The sequence below is a fragment of the Salvia miltiorrhiza genome, chromosome 1, assembly GCF_028751815.1.
Source record: "Salvia miltiorrhiza cultivar Shanhuang (shh) chromosome 1, IMPLAD_Smil_shh, whole genome shotgun sequence".
NCBI classification, from domain to species: Eukaryota; Viridiplantae; Streptophyta; class Magnoliopsida; order Lamiales; family Lamiaceae; genus Salvia; species Salvia miltiorrhiza.
In genome coordinates, this window is record NC_080387.1 from 60,040,941 (window position 1) to 60,057,235 (window position 16,295).

Sequence of the window (16,295 nt, forward strand, 5' to 3'; positions counted from 1 at the left end):
ACAAAAATAGATTAGAAAATCTTTTTGTGGACGTACAAAAATGATAAATTATGACATCTTTTGTGTACGGAGGGAGTGTTTATTATTCTAACGAAAAGTAAACATTTAATTGAGGAACATGATTGAGATTAATATAATTTGAATTATATTACCTTAAATTAAATAAATTCAAAAATAATTTATATACAAATAATTTATTATACAAAAATAATAGTATCATATAATTTAAACAACAATTTAAAATAATTATCCGTCGAATTTTTCGACGAGCTATACACTAGTTTATCTATGTATAAAAAGAAAAGCTTTCAGAGAATATTCATTAAATAATTATTACAAATTTCCAAACCATCACGTTAATTCTTCATTCCAAATTTCCAATCACTTAGAATTTCATAAGTTGGAAATATGGTTTGAAAAAAAAAATATACTAATATGGTTTGTTTTCTGAATTCCCATCCCACCACCCACTCTCCTACAAACAATCATTAATGTTTGCATCTCTCTCTCTCTCTCGCAGACACACACGCACACATTACACGTTGTTTTTCTCCCTGAGAACCTCTCTCTCTCTTCCACACTTTTCGCTCGTTTGTCTGGATCTTCTATCATCCTTCAGCATCAAAGCTTCGATCAATGCGTTTCCTGTAAAGATTACGAACATCGCTCACTCCGCATAACGATATCCCTGGCGCATTTTGATCGGCCGGCATTTTCGCTCGGATATGATCAATGCGATCAATAACAATTGGTGGTAATTTTGACTATTAGGGTTTCGGCTTGGGGTTTGCATTGTTCTCCAGGGATGTAATGTAGTCCGTAGGAAAAAAAATATTAATCATTTTTTTCGTTGCCACTTCCTTGATCCGCCGTGTTGGTGGTGCGTTTTGTCGGGGCGATTTAGCGCCAGCGGCGTTTGAAATTCGGGGTTTAGGTGGAAATTGAAGAGATTTGGAGCTGGTTTAATTTGAAAATTCTGGAGCTACTTAATCGACGTTGCCATGGATCATGTTGTGGGTGGAAAGTTTAAGCTGGGGAGGAAAATTGGTTGTGGTTCATTTGGCGAACTCTATTTAGGTACTCGTTTAGTGCTTCGCTTATTATATATCCATTCCGTTTCGTTTGTTTGCATGAACTGTTGAGGTACTTGTCCCTTTCATTGAGTTTGTGTTAATTGTAGGTGTGAACATACAGAGTGGAGAAGAAGTAGCTATCAAGCTGGTATACTTTTTGTTTAATTCTTTTATTTAATTGTTATTAGTATTATTTTACCTGTCCGAGTTTTATGTAGAGCTCGGAGCATATATAGCAATCTTCTGAATTGATTATTTACTTCAGTATTTTTAACTCTGCTTTATCATGTTATTCATTGCTATTGCTTGAACCAACATTTTTCTTCGTTCTTTCTTCATTATTATTAGCATTTATTTAGCTTACATATAACTTCTGATTTAGTAAAGCTCTTGATTGATAAAGTGTCAGTTATTTATGAAGAAAAAAAAATCCTATGTTACTTCTCTGTGATATTGCTTATTCCCTGTTCTCTAACATCTTTGATTACCAGGAATCCGTTAGGACCAAACACCCTCAACTTCACTACGAGTCAAAAATTTATATGCTTCTACAGGGAGGAAGTAAGTCTCTCCCCCCCTCCCCCCCCACACACCCCCTCTTCATATATATATCAATTGGAATATTTGGCCACATTTTGATTGACCATAATCTCAGTAGTTGTTTAGGCTGAAAAAGTGGATATCATGTCGTTAAGCCCTTTGCGCTTGTCTATATAAATGTGGATTAGTATAGAATTTATATCCATAGATAACAATCTTTTAGTTATTTTTTAGGTATCATGATAGATCTGAAATCAATTGAATTTTGAAGTTATTAGGAATTGTTATGTTCATGCTTCACTCAAACAAAAACTACAATCCTTCCACCAAATATATAATGCAGATGTCTTCTTGAGTACCTCCGCCATATTTTATTAATATACATTTAAGATTGGTTTAAAAGTTTCTTCACCTGCTTTATGGCCGTATTGTCTATGGAGGCAATGATACCATAAGGGGCTGGATGTAATGTAATCTTTTGAAGTTGGGTTTCGCTCTACACATGTCTCCTTCCTTCTATGTACAAAAATTTGTTGTCCTGTCCCTTTATCCCTTTTTTCCCTGAGTCTTGAGGTGATGCTGTAGAAATCTTATCTTCTGAGCATGAGTTAAAATGAAATTGATGAATTAGCTGTCTCTTGCCTTATGTTTTCATGTAGCTGGCGTGCCCAACTTGAAATGGTTTGGAGTTGAGAATGATTATAATATCATGGTCATAGACCTTCTGGGGCCGAGTTTGGAGGATCTCTTCAACTATTGTAACCGGAAATTCTCCTTGAAAACAGTATTAATGCTCGCAGATCAATTAGTAAGAAGATTCAGTTTTTCAATTCACTTATCAAACTTGCGGTTTTGGCTAGAAACTTGTGCATAATATCTAATTTTATGGATGAATCTTAGATTAATAGAGTGGAATACACACATTCAAGGGGATTTCTTCACCGTGATCTTAAGCCTGATAATTTTTTGATGGGCTTGGGGCGCAAAGCAAACCAGGCATGTATTTCTATCATTCTTTGGTTCTTTACTGCTGTTTGGACTCTTTGATACACAATGATTAATGAAAATTGACCATCATGGAGTATTCAACCTAGACCTAGAGCATGCACAATTTAATCAAAAAGTGTAGGACTTTCTGTATAAGGTTAGATACCAAAAGATTCACGAATGCTGGATCGCTTTTCAATTGCAACACGAACTTCCAATTTATCAATTTCATTGACCAGCTTTCTATTTGTCCTTTTCAATTCGATTGACCAATTCTATTTTATGATGGGATTTTGGTGAGTGGATGCTGGGGGATGTACCTTGTTGGCAGCTCTTGCCACAATATAATACCTATTTGCAGTACCAAAAGAACAGGACAAAGGAAAACCTGAAACTACTGCTCCTCCTTGTCTCTGCTGCCACTATTCATATATCTCCACCGACTGCTCTGCCTGTGGTGGCTGCAGAGCAGCCCCTTTTGGATCACTACCCAGACCAAACTGGATTGGCATTCTCTGCCAAACCAACTGACTTAAAAATGCCTCCCGAAACCACATACCTGGTGGGCATTGCCATGGCAGCCATGGATGAACCACCTTTCTGCCTAGATACCTTTTTTTGGCATCTCTATTCAGTGGCAGTATACACTCTTATATCATATTTTTGAGTTGGGGTGGGGTTAATAGATATTAAGCTGTGGTTTATATTTAATACTATACTATTGTAAATGTCCAACATTAAATTAGTTATTTTACAAAAGTAAAAATGAAAACACATTGCTATATGCTTAAATCATACAATAATTTGTTTTTCAATGCAACGACTTTGTTAATAAAATATTTGGATTTAGATTGTTCTTCAATGACACTGGTTTTCATTTGCAGGTTTACATAATAGACTTTGGTCTTGCTAAGAAATATAGGGATCTCCAGACTCATAGGCACATTCCCTACAGGTATATTTGCTTTTGTATTTTGGTGGTTCAGTGTGCCAGTTTAATTGTTGTCTCTGCTAAGTTGTTGACTGTACCTCTTAAAATCTTATTCAGGGAAAACAAGAATCTCATTGGCACTGCTCGCTATGCCAGTGTTAATACACACCTAGGGGTTGGTAAGTGATGAATCATTAAAGTATTAAGTTCCTACTTCCAATTATGTCTGTTCAATGTGGTATTCCTGAGAATGATTCAGTATAATAGTTTTGTAAACTGTTTTTGACTCTCTTGTGCTTGGCAGAACAAAGCCGAAGAGACGATTTAGAATCTGTTGGTTATATCCTAATGTATTTTCTGAGAGGAAGGTTGGTTGAACATGGCTGATCCCTACTTTTTTTGTTTGGCGTTTGGAAGATTTTTTTCTTTTATCTGACAGTTGTTGAGAGTTTTGTGTTCCATACTTATTTTACATTTTCTTTTGTTAGCCTGCCCTGGCAAGGACTTAAAGCTGGTACCAAGAAGCAAAAATATGACAGGATCAGTGAGAAGAAAATGTTGACTCCGATAGAGGTGCATATCCAAGTTCCATATTCGCATGCTTGGTCCTTGGTACTTGATTTACAAGTCGGTTATGGTTGTTCCGATGTTAGTTTATTGAGTCAGCTGTTTCATTTTAGTATCTTCATATTCTTCATATCCAAAGATCAGCATATTTCAGTCCTCATTAGTTCACACACTTTTGCTGCATGAAACCCCTTTTGTTGAATTTAAGCAATTTTAATTATCTTGGAAAACAAAGTCAGAAGAAAATATGAAATCCGTATTCAAATGAAGTAACTAGATTGAAGTTTGATGCAGTATTGTTTACCCTGATTTTAAATCTTAAATCCTGTCTGATTGATTTTCTCATTTTGGTCCAAGCTCTGAGTGTCCTCCATTATTGGTGGCTTACTTTAGCGAATTACATGCTACTAAGTAAATAAAAAAGTTCAGTTTGTGTGCAATTATTACAGGTACTATGCAAATCATATCCATCAGAGTTCATTTCATATTTTCATTATTGCCGTTCGTTAAGATTTGAAGACAAGCCAGATTATTCTTACTTGAAGAGGCTCTTCCGAGATTTATTTATTCGTGAAGGTAATGAATACTTTAAACTACGTGAGGCTGTTCTGGATATCCTCTTCGTTCAGGATTATTTTGTGTGCTCTTGCTTAAAAGTTCCTCCCTGAGCATTTTGTATTTCAGCCTGAACTGTTGCAAGTTTTCATGCAGGTTACCAGTTTGACTATGTGTTCGATTGGACCATATTGAAGTATCCTCAGATTGGTTCTAGTTCCAAAACAAGGGTTAGTGTTGCAGTTTTTTTTTCTTTACTTTGTGCTTTCTAGAGTATAAATGTATAAACTGGTGCATTTGCTTGCAGAATCCCTCTGGCAATGCCATTGCTGGAACTTCTGGTGAAAAACCAAGAAGAACATCAGGTATACAAGGATTAATTGTTAAATTATGTTCTTTATTTAAATGAACAAAGTTACAGGATCATACCAAATTAATTTCTGGAACCCTTTATTTCATTTTGAAATGTGAGTTCTTAGTAGATAACTTGAGTCAACCTCCAGAAGCTTTTCATAGCCAAAATGTTGAAATCTGTGAAGTGCTTTCATGCATATAAAAAATGTAGACTGGCAACAGAAAATGGTAGCTTGATTGATCTCTTATCCTTTAGCTCTTTCTTTGACAGAAAGAAGACCACAGTCCTGAAATTAAAATGATATTGGTACCAAGGTTTCATTATTCAGAGATCATAAGTGCAAAAGTACATTATGCCAAATAAAAACATTAAGGAGTTCTAAGAGAATTTTGAATTTTATGACCAACCAATTCAGTTTCCCTTTAGAAGTTTTTTATTGTTTGCATCTAGTGGTAGTATCTGAGTTTCGTTGTATATTCTGATGTCATTTATTTTACAGTTGGGCAAGATATTAAAGAGAGATTCTCGGGTGCTATTGAAGCTTTTGCTAGGAGAAATGCTTCAGCTGGTCGTCATGGTGAACCGTCAAGACACCGAACACTAGAAGATGTTCCTTTATCCAGGGATGTGGTGTGTTTCTTTTCCCTTCTAAGTTTCGTTCGGGGGTATTTACTTTGGGTGATAGCTTCAGACAATCTTATACATTTTTCAATCTAACCCAAAGTAAATGCCCCCTTCCCTCTCTTTTCCCGTCCTAGGAAGTTGGACATGAGGTGTCAAAAAATTTGACTCGTGAGGATAATCTTGGGGTCCTGCAGCTTCACCCAACCTGTTTTTTATGATTTGAGAAAACTTAAAGCATTTTAAAGTGAAATTCTTGTTAGTCACTAAGATAGTTGTGTTGTGATGTGATTTTTGGTGCAGCAACTTGATTTAGAGAGAGGGCGTGCTGCACGAAACGTGAGCTCGACAAAGAGAGCAGCAGCCATTTCAAGCAGCAGACAAAGCTCATCGATTGAGGCTACTGATGGGCGCTCTAGTAGATTGGTATCAAGCAATGGACGTCTATCTACTACCACAACACACAAATTTCAACCCAGCGTTGAGATGAAGCCATCAGCTTTTTCGCGTGGTGCAATTAAAGGCTCTGGCTCTCGTGATGACCTACGAAGCTTTGAGTTCCTCTCATTAAGGAAATAACTAGCTGGAATGATGCTTTTCATGCTATCCATCTCACTCTTGTAAATGTGCTCACACCTAATCTTCTTTTGCCGGTATTGGCCAGGACTTCTTTTTCTTTTTTTCTTTTCTTTTCTGGAGTTGTCTGTTGTAATGCATTGTTTGCTCATCCAAAGTTATTGATGAGCAGGAATTTTCCATTTTTGCTAGAGAAAATAGCTGTATTATTTTTGTTCATGTATGGTACCGTACGGATATATTTATTTACCCAATTAGTAATTAAAAATCACCAAAACTTTCAGATTTGAATCCGCTGTCACCGTCACCGAGCTTTTTAAAATATTTGTTTCTCCTAAAAACAAAAACAAAAATGTCACTAACTGTTGGTGGTGTCTCATTTAAGTTAGATAGTAGGCTCAACTTTAACTTTGCCAAGGCTGCAATTGACCAAGAGCTGAGATTATTCCAATACGAGAGAGAGAGAGAGTTTGACAGAAAAACACTATAAACAGAACCTGATATGCTGTAATGACATCGCATTGTGCTCATGCACAAAAATAGAATGAAGGGTTAACTTACAGATTTAAGAGGGAATGATGTACACAAGGTAGATTCAAAATATGGTGCAACTTTATGGATTCCGAAGTGCTGCTAACCTCTTTTCTAGTTCATCCATGCGCGAACTACATGAGAGCAATTAAAATGTACATGAGACTGCAACTTGACCTCAATTTTAGAAACAACGCATCGAAAATTCTATAGGCGTGTTTTTAACCAAACAGAGTTGAATATTGGAATCTACACAACAGAAAAAGATCCGCATGCTTATGACTATGAAATGAAGACATACCTGCCAGCATCCTCTGTGTTTCTTCCAGCAATTTTTCCTTTTGGAGCAGCTGATAACTGCCATGATACAAGTAAACGATTAAATTGCAAACCACATTGGGAAAATATAAATAAAACAGTTAATTAGGCTCTTTAAATTATATATATTTTAAAAAAAGAACCTAACCTGTGAGGCAACATCGACACCAATTTCGTCTAGCACCTGAAAAAAAGTTCATTCACAAACTAGTAAATATAGTGCAATAACAGTGCATGATTGATAAGATATATCAGTCTTGTAATGCAAGACGCCTAAACAAAATGAGGAAACATATATACAGATGCATATGCTGTGATCTCTAAGCTCATTTTGTTGGTTTTCATAATCAGATACATATTTCCATTTATTTTCAGTTCATGAAAATAAAATTTATTTGCATTTTAAAGATCTTCACCCACTGATTTCATTTTAATGTCGCGATATATTTCTAGTAATGCAATACCAAAAAAGCAAATAAATTTACAATTTCAAGCCTTATCCTATGTGAAACATAATTGAAGCAAACACATGCTTTCTTTACAAGAAAAATCAGCAAAGACACTTTCAACCCTGGAAATCTGGACATAAATATATATATATATATATATATATATATATATATATATAGATGAAATGAAACCAGCTCTCAGCAGAGAAGAGATATCGTACCTGATTTGTCAACTCCTCAGTTTCATCTTCAGCCTCATCATCATCAAGAGCGTCATCTATGGCATCTGACATCATTTCGGTCTACAAATGCAAACATGCACCACAGTAAATAAAGAGAATATAGACTTGCATAAAAGAGTCAATAAAGTCTATTAAATGCATTATGCACGGACGAAAAACTTACAGTCATATCCATTTGTGCCGATTGCTTCTGGAATTCCTGAATGGCCTTCATCTGCTTTGCAGGGGCCATTTGCTGCCGGAAAATACAACTCCATGAATTAAAGGGGTAATTATAAAATTAATCCGCCAAATTAGAAAGTAACCAACAACTGATTCTGCGTAGACCACTACCACTGGAAGTGGGATTTATGAATAGGAAGTAACATTTTAGAATCCCCTCGAAACTACTCACCAAAAGGGAGAAAAAAACAACTGAAGGGAAATATATAGAAATTATGATCTAACCTTATTCATTGCAGCCATAGCTTTACTTGCACCTTTCATACCAACAGCAACAGACGTTTGAGCAGACATTGCCTGCAAATGGACATGCCTAGTTCTTAGCCACAGTGATGTGATTGTGAAATAGAGCAACTGGAAAAAGAAAACATCAAACTGAATGCAACATATACCTGTGTATGTGTTGCTATACCTCTCATCTGAGCTCGACTACCTTGTAATTTGGCTATCTGTTGCCGAAGCCTGATCAATTGACGTGCAAGAATTTTGGTAGCGGCCTGGAAAATGCAGGGAGAATAAATTGTACGGAGACTAACAGGTACAGTTTCTTAAATATCACACAAGTTCAAATTCAGAGCTTTAATTAAATCGGTTACACACCTCATTCCCTGTTTTAGCAGTTCTTTTTATCTCAGTGACAAGCTTCTTTTCCTGCATTAAAGAAGCAACCGACACTTTGATTACATGCAAAAGGAAAAGAGAAATGTTAAAAAGAAAAGTGTTGAAGCCTTGGCATACCTCCGATTGCAGCGTCTGAATTTCCCTCTCTACACCTAAATCAATATCACAACATATTCAATGCATTATTAAAAACATTGCTTGTATGGCATGGTCTCTTAAATTGAAAATACAAAGAAACGTTAATTCAGAAAAGATGTTATCGCTGACTGCACATATCCGTGATCAACAACAAAAATTATTCAGTGATATCCTTATTTATATCTCAAGAGCTCTGGCTGACATATACGTGCCATATTATCTTCATGTCTTCGAATTCTTTCTGCATCAAGGTTTCAGCAATAAGATTATACTTCCACATGCACGAGCAAAAGTAGCAACAGCATGCTTGATTCACAATGCCACATAGTAGGGAGCGTTTCCTCATAACTTTTTCTCCCTCTCTCTCTCTTTTTTTTATAATAGTTCAGGAATCATGATTTATTAACATTTCGCAGGAACACAAGACAAACAGAAAAAATAACTGCTAAAAAGCAAAGAAAAAACCTCTGGTTGCATTGGCCATCTCCCGCTTGCTCTCCCGAAGAGCCTCTGCAATAAAATCGAATCAAAAAACTAAAATCATAATCGAAACTTCATCTAGTCCTACGAAAGTCAACGCGCAGACGATCGAAATCCACGGCAACAAAGCTCATCCAGTCCAATTCAATTGACTGAGTGAGTGAGTGATACTTTGAGAATCGAGAGAGTCCAACCTTTGGCTGTAGGTTTCTTGGAGAAGATGCTCATGTTTGATTCGGTCGGAGTAGGGGAAATTCTGTAAATGGAAGATATGATCGCGCCACAAATTACAGCGTGTGTGTGTTTAATGATTAGTATATCAAGTCTGCTTCCATGTGCGTCTCTGTAACTTTGCGCTATATAAATAAATAGTAGGAGTAATGTTTTTTCACTATGAATTATAATGTCAACAAACTCGTTAGGTTGGTCTCAAGAACCACCATATCCAGTCGACTTCTTTAATGGGTGGGGTGAACCACTTTAATATTATATGCTAAACTCAAATAAGTTTTGTTTTCTAACACAGTATCATAAAAAGAAAATCCATGACAACTTAAATATATCTAGTTTATTGTGTGTTGTCAATCAATTTGTGTTAATTTTTAAGTGCATGTTTTCAAATATGTAATCACTCTAACATTGAACCAACACATGAATACAATTTTTATTAACACTTTTAAATTATAGTAACACAATTATGCGTTGTCTAGTGTTAGTTTTTAATTGTATGTTATCACATATACTTTTAAATTAAAAGTTATAATTCAATTAATCAATTAAATATTTTTGTGGATAAAAAGTTAATTATTCATTTTTTGATGTGGCAAACTATAAAACCAAAAAAGAAAAGAAGAATGAAAACCGAAATTTAAAGATATAATTTTCTTTAAAGTGAGACATCGAATATTATCAAATTCAGCAACAGAAATTGCTAGTTAGAGGACAAAATGGATGCCGAACCAAAATGAAGCATGCAATATAATGCACAATCGAAGGAAAGCTTTGCAACTTAAAATTATCTGGGTTTCACAACAAATAACATATAAGACATACTTTATATCCATTTTCAAGAAAAGACTTGCTTTATATCAAAAAAATACCAAGCAGGCTTTAATTCGGAGTAAATATTTGTGCCGAATCTTAACAAAGATCACAATGGAATACGATAATTTTGTTTAAAGAGCCAAAACAGTAAAAGGTTAAGTGAAAATAATGATTACTCAAAACAAGAAAATATGAAACATAAGGGCTGCAAAAGAAACAAATACAAGTCTCAAAATCCTACACCAAAAGCCAAAAACCAAAAACCAAAATCTATACTACTCATGCAGCAGTCTCTTTCTTAAGCTTAGCCAGCTCTTGTCGGACAACTCCCGCTTTCTGTAAAGCAAATAAGAGAGAAAATATCAGCCTTTTGAAAGTCAGTTGACATAAATTCCCAGGAAGATAAAGTACTAGAGGATCCAAGATATGCAAAAGATCCATGTCAAGCAACACAAAAACTCAGTGATGACATGCTTTGCTGCAAATGATAAAAGTACTACATTGATCTTTAACAAAATACTTGTTTATTTTAGTTATTCGACATCTTTGTTAATTTGAAATAGTAATTTGTTACATTCTCATGATGAAATTGTTAATTTTTGGATCATTTTAGTTCTTCAACATCTTTGTTATTAATTTTAAATAGTAATTTGTTGAACAAACTCAGGAAGCATACATGAATAACAAATGTTATATGCCGCTGTTACCTTGATCTTGGCCAACATAAGCTTAAACCGGTCAAAATCGTTGAGGGCAGCCCTTCTCTTCTGAACAATCAACTTTCTGCCCCAAGAGCTGCTTTCCCATTTTCCCTTAACATCTGTCAGAAATAATGCTCCAAATCAATATGAATGCCAAAAAGTGTTACAATATTTTCAATCTTTTAAGTACTTACCAGCAGCCTCCATAGCAGCAACAAGAGTCTTCTTCTTCGGCACCCTCTTGATGTCAATTTTGATGTCTGTAAGAGAAAGCCTCTTGAAATTCATCTGGCTTCTTACCATGTCAGGTGAGTCAACAAGAGCCTGTGGCATGAGAAAAGGATTGTAAGATCAAATAAGTATTCATGGAATGTACTCAAAGTAAACAAAAATACACAAAATAATTCATGTGATTTAAGAATATTGATGGAATAAATTACTAGTTAGCAATAAATCAACGAGAACGGTAAGATAATGACTACATCGTGTTGTTTAATGACTAAATCAACAATTGAAACCTAAATCATTGAGTTAAAACAAATCCATAGAATATACTAAAAACTGGTTAAAAGAAATACAAAACGTAAGAACACAAAACAAACGCAAGGCCAAGTATAAAAACTCCAACATTCTTGATTGATCCAACTTGTGATAATTGACCCACATAAAAACCTAGCAACCATTTCTAAACTGCCACTCCCGGTGTCGCCTAATAATACAGTAAGACGTAACCAATCCAGCTCAAGTAAATAAAGAGATATAATTAGCTTAAAACACGAAATAGCCACTATCTAAGTTCAGTACAGATTGGAGAAGCTCTCAATCGAAACTAATAGTCTAAACTCAGTACCAATTACAAAGGAACCTCAACCAAATAACTTGCACTACATGCTATTTTCTTTGAGGAACATCAAGCAACAAAAATCAGCTGAATTGATAAACTAACAAAATCGAAATACAGCAAATAAAATCGCTCCAACAAATCAACCAAAAAAAAATTTCGAAATGCAACACGCGAAATAGGGAGGCGTACCCTGTTCTGGTCGATAACATCGACGATGACGACAAGCTTTCCGTAGTCTTTTCCGTAGTTGACGAGGGCCACCCTCCCGATCTCGACGTACCTCTTGAACGGCTAAACAACAGAACAGATAAATCAAGATGAGATAGAATAGATCATATGAGAGTGACGGAAAGAAAGAGAGAGGGATAAGAAGCTTACCATTTTCTGCTGCAGAGAAGTGAATGTGTGTGCTGTGATGTTAGAGCAGAGGCGGAGGTAGCAAATGTAAGGGTGCAAAGGGTTCGATTGGGATATAGCTAATGCGCTAGGGTTTTTGTTTTCATGGTTTTGGGCTTTGGGCCCTTCTCAATTTCTGGCTTTCTTGTTTTGAAGATTGGGCTTTTATTCCGAGTTAGATTTTCCTAGTCCAATTCTAACAATGTTGTCAAGAGTATAAAATTTCTGGGATTTGCTTCTCCCTCTCTTTAATATATTTGTGACAAGTGGCATTCCTTTTTATTTTTAGATTTAATTCTATTTTATTTTAACTTTACCTTTTTCGTTTATCTATATAACTAATCCTATCTTTAGTACTTCCTCGGTTCCTCCATCCCAATTCAATAGGTCACAATGATTGAGTATAAATATTAAAAAATAAATAATTTATAATAAAATAAAAGAGATAAAATAACTTTTTTAAGGATATATTTATCCAAAAAAATTGAGAGATAAGTAAATAAGAGATAATTATATTTGAGGTACAATGACATTTGATGTAAATAATGAGTTATGTGACGATATTTGTTATGAAGGGGTGGGAAAATAGGGTTCGGGTATAGGGTACCCGAATACCCGACTCGAAAAAATCCGGTATTGGGTACCCTATACCCGAAAAATTAGGGACCGGGTTCGGGATCGGGTATTTAGGGTGGAGAAAAATCGGGTATCGGGTATACCCGAAATACCCGGTTTTTATTAAATATATATTAAATTATTTAATTAAATTTTAATTCCTTAATTTCAATTTTCAAATCAAATTAGGAGTGAACTTGAACTGTAACCCTACCTACTCTCTCCCTATTCTCCCGACTCCCGCTGCGCCCCCAGGCCCCAGCCCAGCCCTCAATCCCTCTGTTCTGTTTGCTCGACGACCCAACGTCGCCGGCGCCGGCCTTCGTCGTCCCACCCGCAGCCCGCCACGATCCAGCGGCTGCGGCGCAGTCCTCTCGCGAGTCGCGACCATCGCCCAGTCCGCTGTCCGCCAGGCGCCCAACTCCCTATGTTCCGCCCGCAGCCCGTCGACCCAGCCTCGCCGCCTCCGTCGTCCCAGCAGATGCGCCGCCTCCGAGCTCCCAGCAGACGCGCCGCCAGCCGTCCCCACTCCCAGGTACAGTTCTTCTTCAGATATTCTAATCTTCTTCTTCCTTTTTTTTAATTACTCAATTCAATGTGTATTGTGACCGGGTATTAGGGTATCCGTTTTTTTTCGGGTTCGGGATCGGGTATCGATTTCCCGTCTTAATTGGGATCGGGTACCCGATTTTTCGAGTAGGGTACCCGATCCCGACCTATTGAAATAGAACATTCAAATTATAAAATATGGCCTATTAAAATGAGACGGAGAGAGTATATAATATGTTTGTATAACATGTAGTAATATTTTTATATAAGATGTATTTAGGGATGGCAACGGGCCGGATCTGGACCGGGTCTGGCCAATACCAGATCCAGATCCGTTTTCATATACTAGATCCAGATTCAGATCCAGATCCGTGGATCCGAAAATTTTGGATCCAGATCCAAATCCGTCAGATCCGCGGGTCCACGGGTCCAGATCCATGGATCTGCTATTTTTAAATTAAATTAAAAAAATTTCACAAAATCAACAATATCTAATTTCTGTTATGAAAAATATAACACAAAATACTTTTATCTAATTATTTTTAGTTTTTATTCTTTTGAATATAATTTATTTATTATTTTTAATTTAGTTATTATTATTAGTAAATGAAATATAAAATATAAAATATATATATAAAATAAAACGGATCCACGGGTCGGATCTGGGCCGGATCCGATCTAAAATTTCAAGATCCAGATTCAGATCCGTTTTCAAAACTGAGATCCAGATCCAGATCCATCGGGTCCAAAAAATTGAGATCCAGATCCGTAAAAATGGATCTGAATCCACAAATCTGGACCGAGTCCAAGATCCACTGCCATCCCTAGATGTATTATAGATCGGATAGAAGCGATACAAATTTGTAGTCGTGTTGAACAAGTCCAGTATGAAGGTAACTAAAGTTGTAGGGGACTTGTTTTTCAAGGTTGGAGCATAATTTGAGATAAACATTAGAATGTCACGACTTTCTCACTCGAAGCAACCTTATCAAATCTTGTACATTTATATAATGCTTAGACTTCGAGGCTTCAACACCTTTATATATAGACGAGAAACACACTGCATTCAGTAGTAATTGCTGAACTTGTTGTTTCAATTTTCTATTTGACAATGACGGTGTGTTCTTTTTTATTGATAAATTTATTATGAAAAAATAAGAGATAATAAAATTTATGATTTTAAATATCTTCTTTTTTTTTTCTTCATTTTCTACAAGAGAGAATTTTAGTTTTTATTCATCCTTTTCACTTTAAAAAGGGACAATATTATCACTCCAGTTTGAGTGTGATAATATTATCACTCATCGAAGTGAAAAAAATGAATGAAAAATGGTGAACTTTTATTTTGTAAAAAATGAGGGAAAATAATAAGACATTTAAAGACATAAATTTTTGTTATTCCTCATTTTCTCATCATAAATTTATTTATTGCCATGGAAAAATGAGGGATACAAAAATTTATGGAGGGATTATATTATCCCTCCTTTAAGTGAAAATAAGGAAGAAAAAATGGTGAACAATTCTTTTGTATAAAATGTGGAAACATAAAGTAGACATTTAAAGGTATAAAATTTTGTTATTACTCCTTTTTTTCATAATAAATTCATAAAATGATTCAACTTGAATGAAAGACTCAGTAAATCCTAGCGTCTAATATAATTGAAAAAATAATTGATTTGACACATATCAATTAGTCCATGTAGTTTAATAGAAGTCTAATAACTTTGTATTATTAGCAGGTTGTGGATATGTTAAAAATAATTCTACCATATTATGTCTTATCTACTTGTTTAATACTATAAATTCGTAATTTAGTAGTATTCATTTTATAATGAATTCAATTGTAAATTAATGATAATTTACAGCATAAAACTATTATATTGCATTCACAATTTATTTTATTTGACTCACGGGAATAATAACTTTTACTTTTCCTCTTTAAAAAATCGAATGACCAAGTATAATCTTAATCTCCTCGTCCTCCGCCTACTCAACAAAATAGAAATGATTTTTCACCTCTAATATGTACGTCTAATAAAATCAATTTTTTTACGATAAAATGCAGTTTGTTGGTAAGGCGTTTCTCCTTCAACTAATATGTTGGGGGTTCGAGTCACTTAAAAGATTAAAGTGTGAGTGTATTTTTTCATTATTTGGGTGTAACAAATTTTAAAAAAATAAAAATCAAAATTTGTAAGACCGCACTTTTGGTTTGAGCTTAAGATTGACCTTTTGCTTTCGAGTCTCACTTACTTTACACACTGTAGAGGCTAAAATCTACAATTGAAGTTGATGTCTGCACGTCCGGATAAATTGGGCACTAGCAACCTGTCAACACAAGAACACGTAAGAGCCCTAGGTTGAGCACCGGGTGGGGGTGTCGACCGTAGAGCCTCCGACGCTCAAGTCAGTAACGGAATAGCAAAGCGAAATTATAAATGAAATTAAATGAGAGAGAAAGACAGGCTGGAATGCGTGGTTATTCCAGGCTGTAGGCGGCGTCGGAGGGTGGAAACGATGACAGTGTGTTGTGATAGAGGAATTTGAGAGGCGGAGATAGGCCAAGTTGGCTATTTCTGGCTCGGAAGAGCGATTAGCGTGGCGGCGGAGTAGAGAGAATTCAAGGAGTCGAGAGCAAGTATGATTTTTTCGTGTCCGTTTGATGACATAGTCGGGCTGTTTATATAGTGGACATCCAGCCGCTAGGGTTTCTACATTTTGGCCTCGTCAAGGCCCTTATCTCTCGGGTTGTTGCGATTCACAAAGATTTACCCGTTTGATCGTGTCAGCTTGGTGGGAAACGTTTCTTAAGGTTGATGGTTGGGTCGTGTGACTTCGCCAACTAGGTGGACGGTAACCTTTGGGCCGGATGTGATACATCCGGCCTGGTTATCGATTCAAGTTGATCTATAGCTTTTTGGCTAGATGGGCCAATCCGTG

The 16,295-nt window shown here is 35.8% G+C and overlaps 3 protein-coding genes across 5 annotated transcripts; 1 reads left to right on the forward strand and 2 right to left on the reverse strand.

Moving 5' to 3' along the window:
• Window positions 1-471: 471 nt before the first annotated feature.
• LOC130999877 (casein kinase 1-like protein 10) lies at window positions 472-6,496 on the forward strand. Its single transcript, XM_057925568.1, has 14 exons — window positions 472-1,077; window positions 1,181-1,221; window positions 1,565-1,634; window positions 2,273-2,421; window positions 2,514-2,609; window positions 3,485-3,555; window positions 3,649-3,710; window positions 3,836-3,899; window positions 4,020-4,104; window positions 4,548-4,674; window positions 4,810-4,883; window positions 4,961-5,018; window positions 5,508-5,638; window positions 5,933-6,496. Exons 1-14 carry the CDS (start codon window positions 1,002-1,004, stop codon window positions 6,206-6,208), a joined length of 1,380 nt encoding a protein of 459 aa, XP_057781551.1. The 5' UTR covers window positions 472-1,001; the 3' UTR covers window positions 6,209-6,496.
• On the reverse strand, window positions 4,811-9,648 carry LOC130999885 (vacuolar protein sorting-associated protein 2 homolog 3-like). Of its 2 annotated transcripts, XR_009093613.1 has the most exons (13): window positions 9,401-9,618; window positions 9,192-9,236; window positions 8,706-8,740; window positions 8,568-8,618; window positions 8,360-8,464; window positions 8,193-8,264; window positions 7,909-7,980; window positions 7,725-7,805; window positions 7,203-7,238; window positions 7,038-7,093; window positions 6,767-6,870; window positions 5,083-5,294; window positions 4,811-4,991 (listed from the first exon to the last, which is right to left on the reverse strand). XR_009093613.1 is itself a non-coding variant. In XM_057925579.1 (11 exons), exons 1-11 carry the CDS (start codon window positions 9,432-9,434, stop codon window positions 6,819-6,821), a joined length of 639 nt encoding a protein of 212 aa, XP_057781562.1. In that variant the 5' UTR covers window positions 9,435-9,648; the 3' UTR covers window positions 6,631-6,818. The 2 variants fall into 2 exon arrangements, 1 of the variants encoding a protein (XP_057781562.1); XM_057925579.1 differs by lacking the exons at window positions 4,811-4,991; window positions 5,083-5,294 and having other exon boundaries at window positions 6,631-6,870; window positions 9,401-9,648.
• A 698-nt stretch (window positions 9,649-10,346) lies between these two features.
• On the reverse strand, window positions 10,347-12,334 carry LOC130999898 (60S ribosomal protein L14-2-like). Of its 2 annotated transcripts, XM_057925602.1 has the most exons (5): window positions 12,174-12,333; window positions 11,985-12,086; window positions 11,146-11,275; window positions 10,958-11,070; window positions 10,347-10,586 (listed from the first exon to the last, which is right to left on the reverse strand). In XM_057925602.1, the coding sequence occupies exons 1-5, from the start codon at window positions 12,174-12,176 to the stop codon at window positions 10,530-10,532; spliced, it is 405 nt and encodes a 134-aa protein (XP_057781585.1). In that variant the 5' UTR covers window positions 12,177-12,333; the 3' UTR covers window positions 10,347-10,529. The 2 variants fall into 2 exon arrangements, with proteins under 2 accessions (XP_057781585.1, XP_057781576.1); XM_057925593.1 differs by having other exon boundaries at window positions 10,347-11,070; window positions 12,174-12,334.
• Between the last annotated feature and the right edge of the window lie 3,961 nt (window positions 12,335-16,295).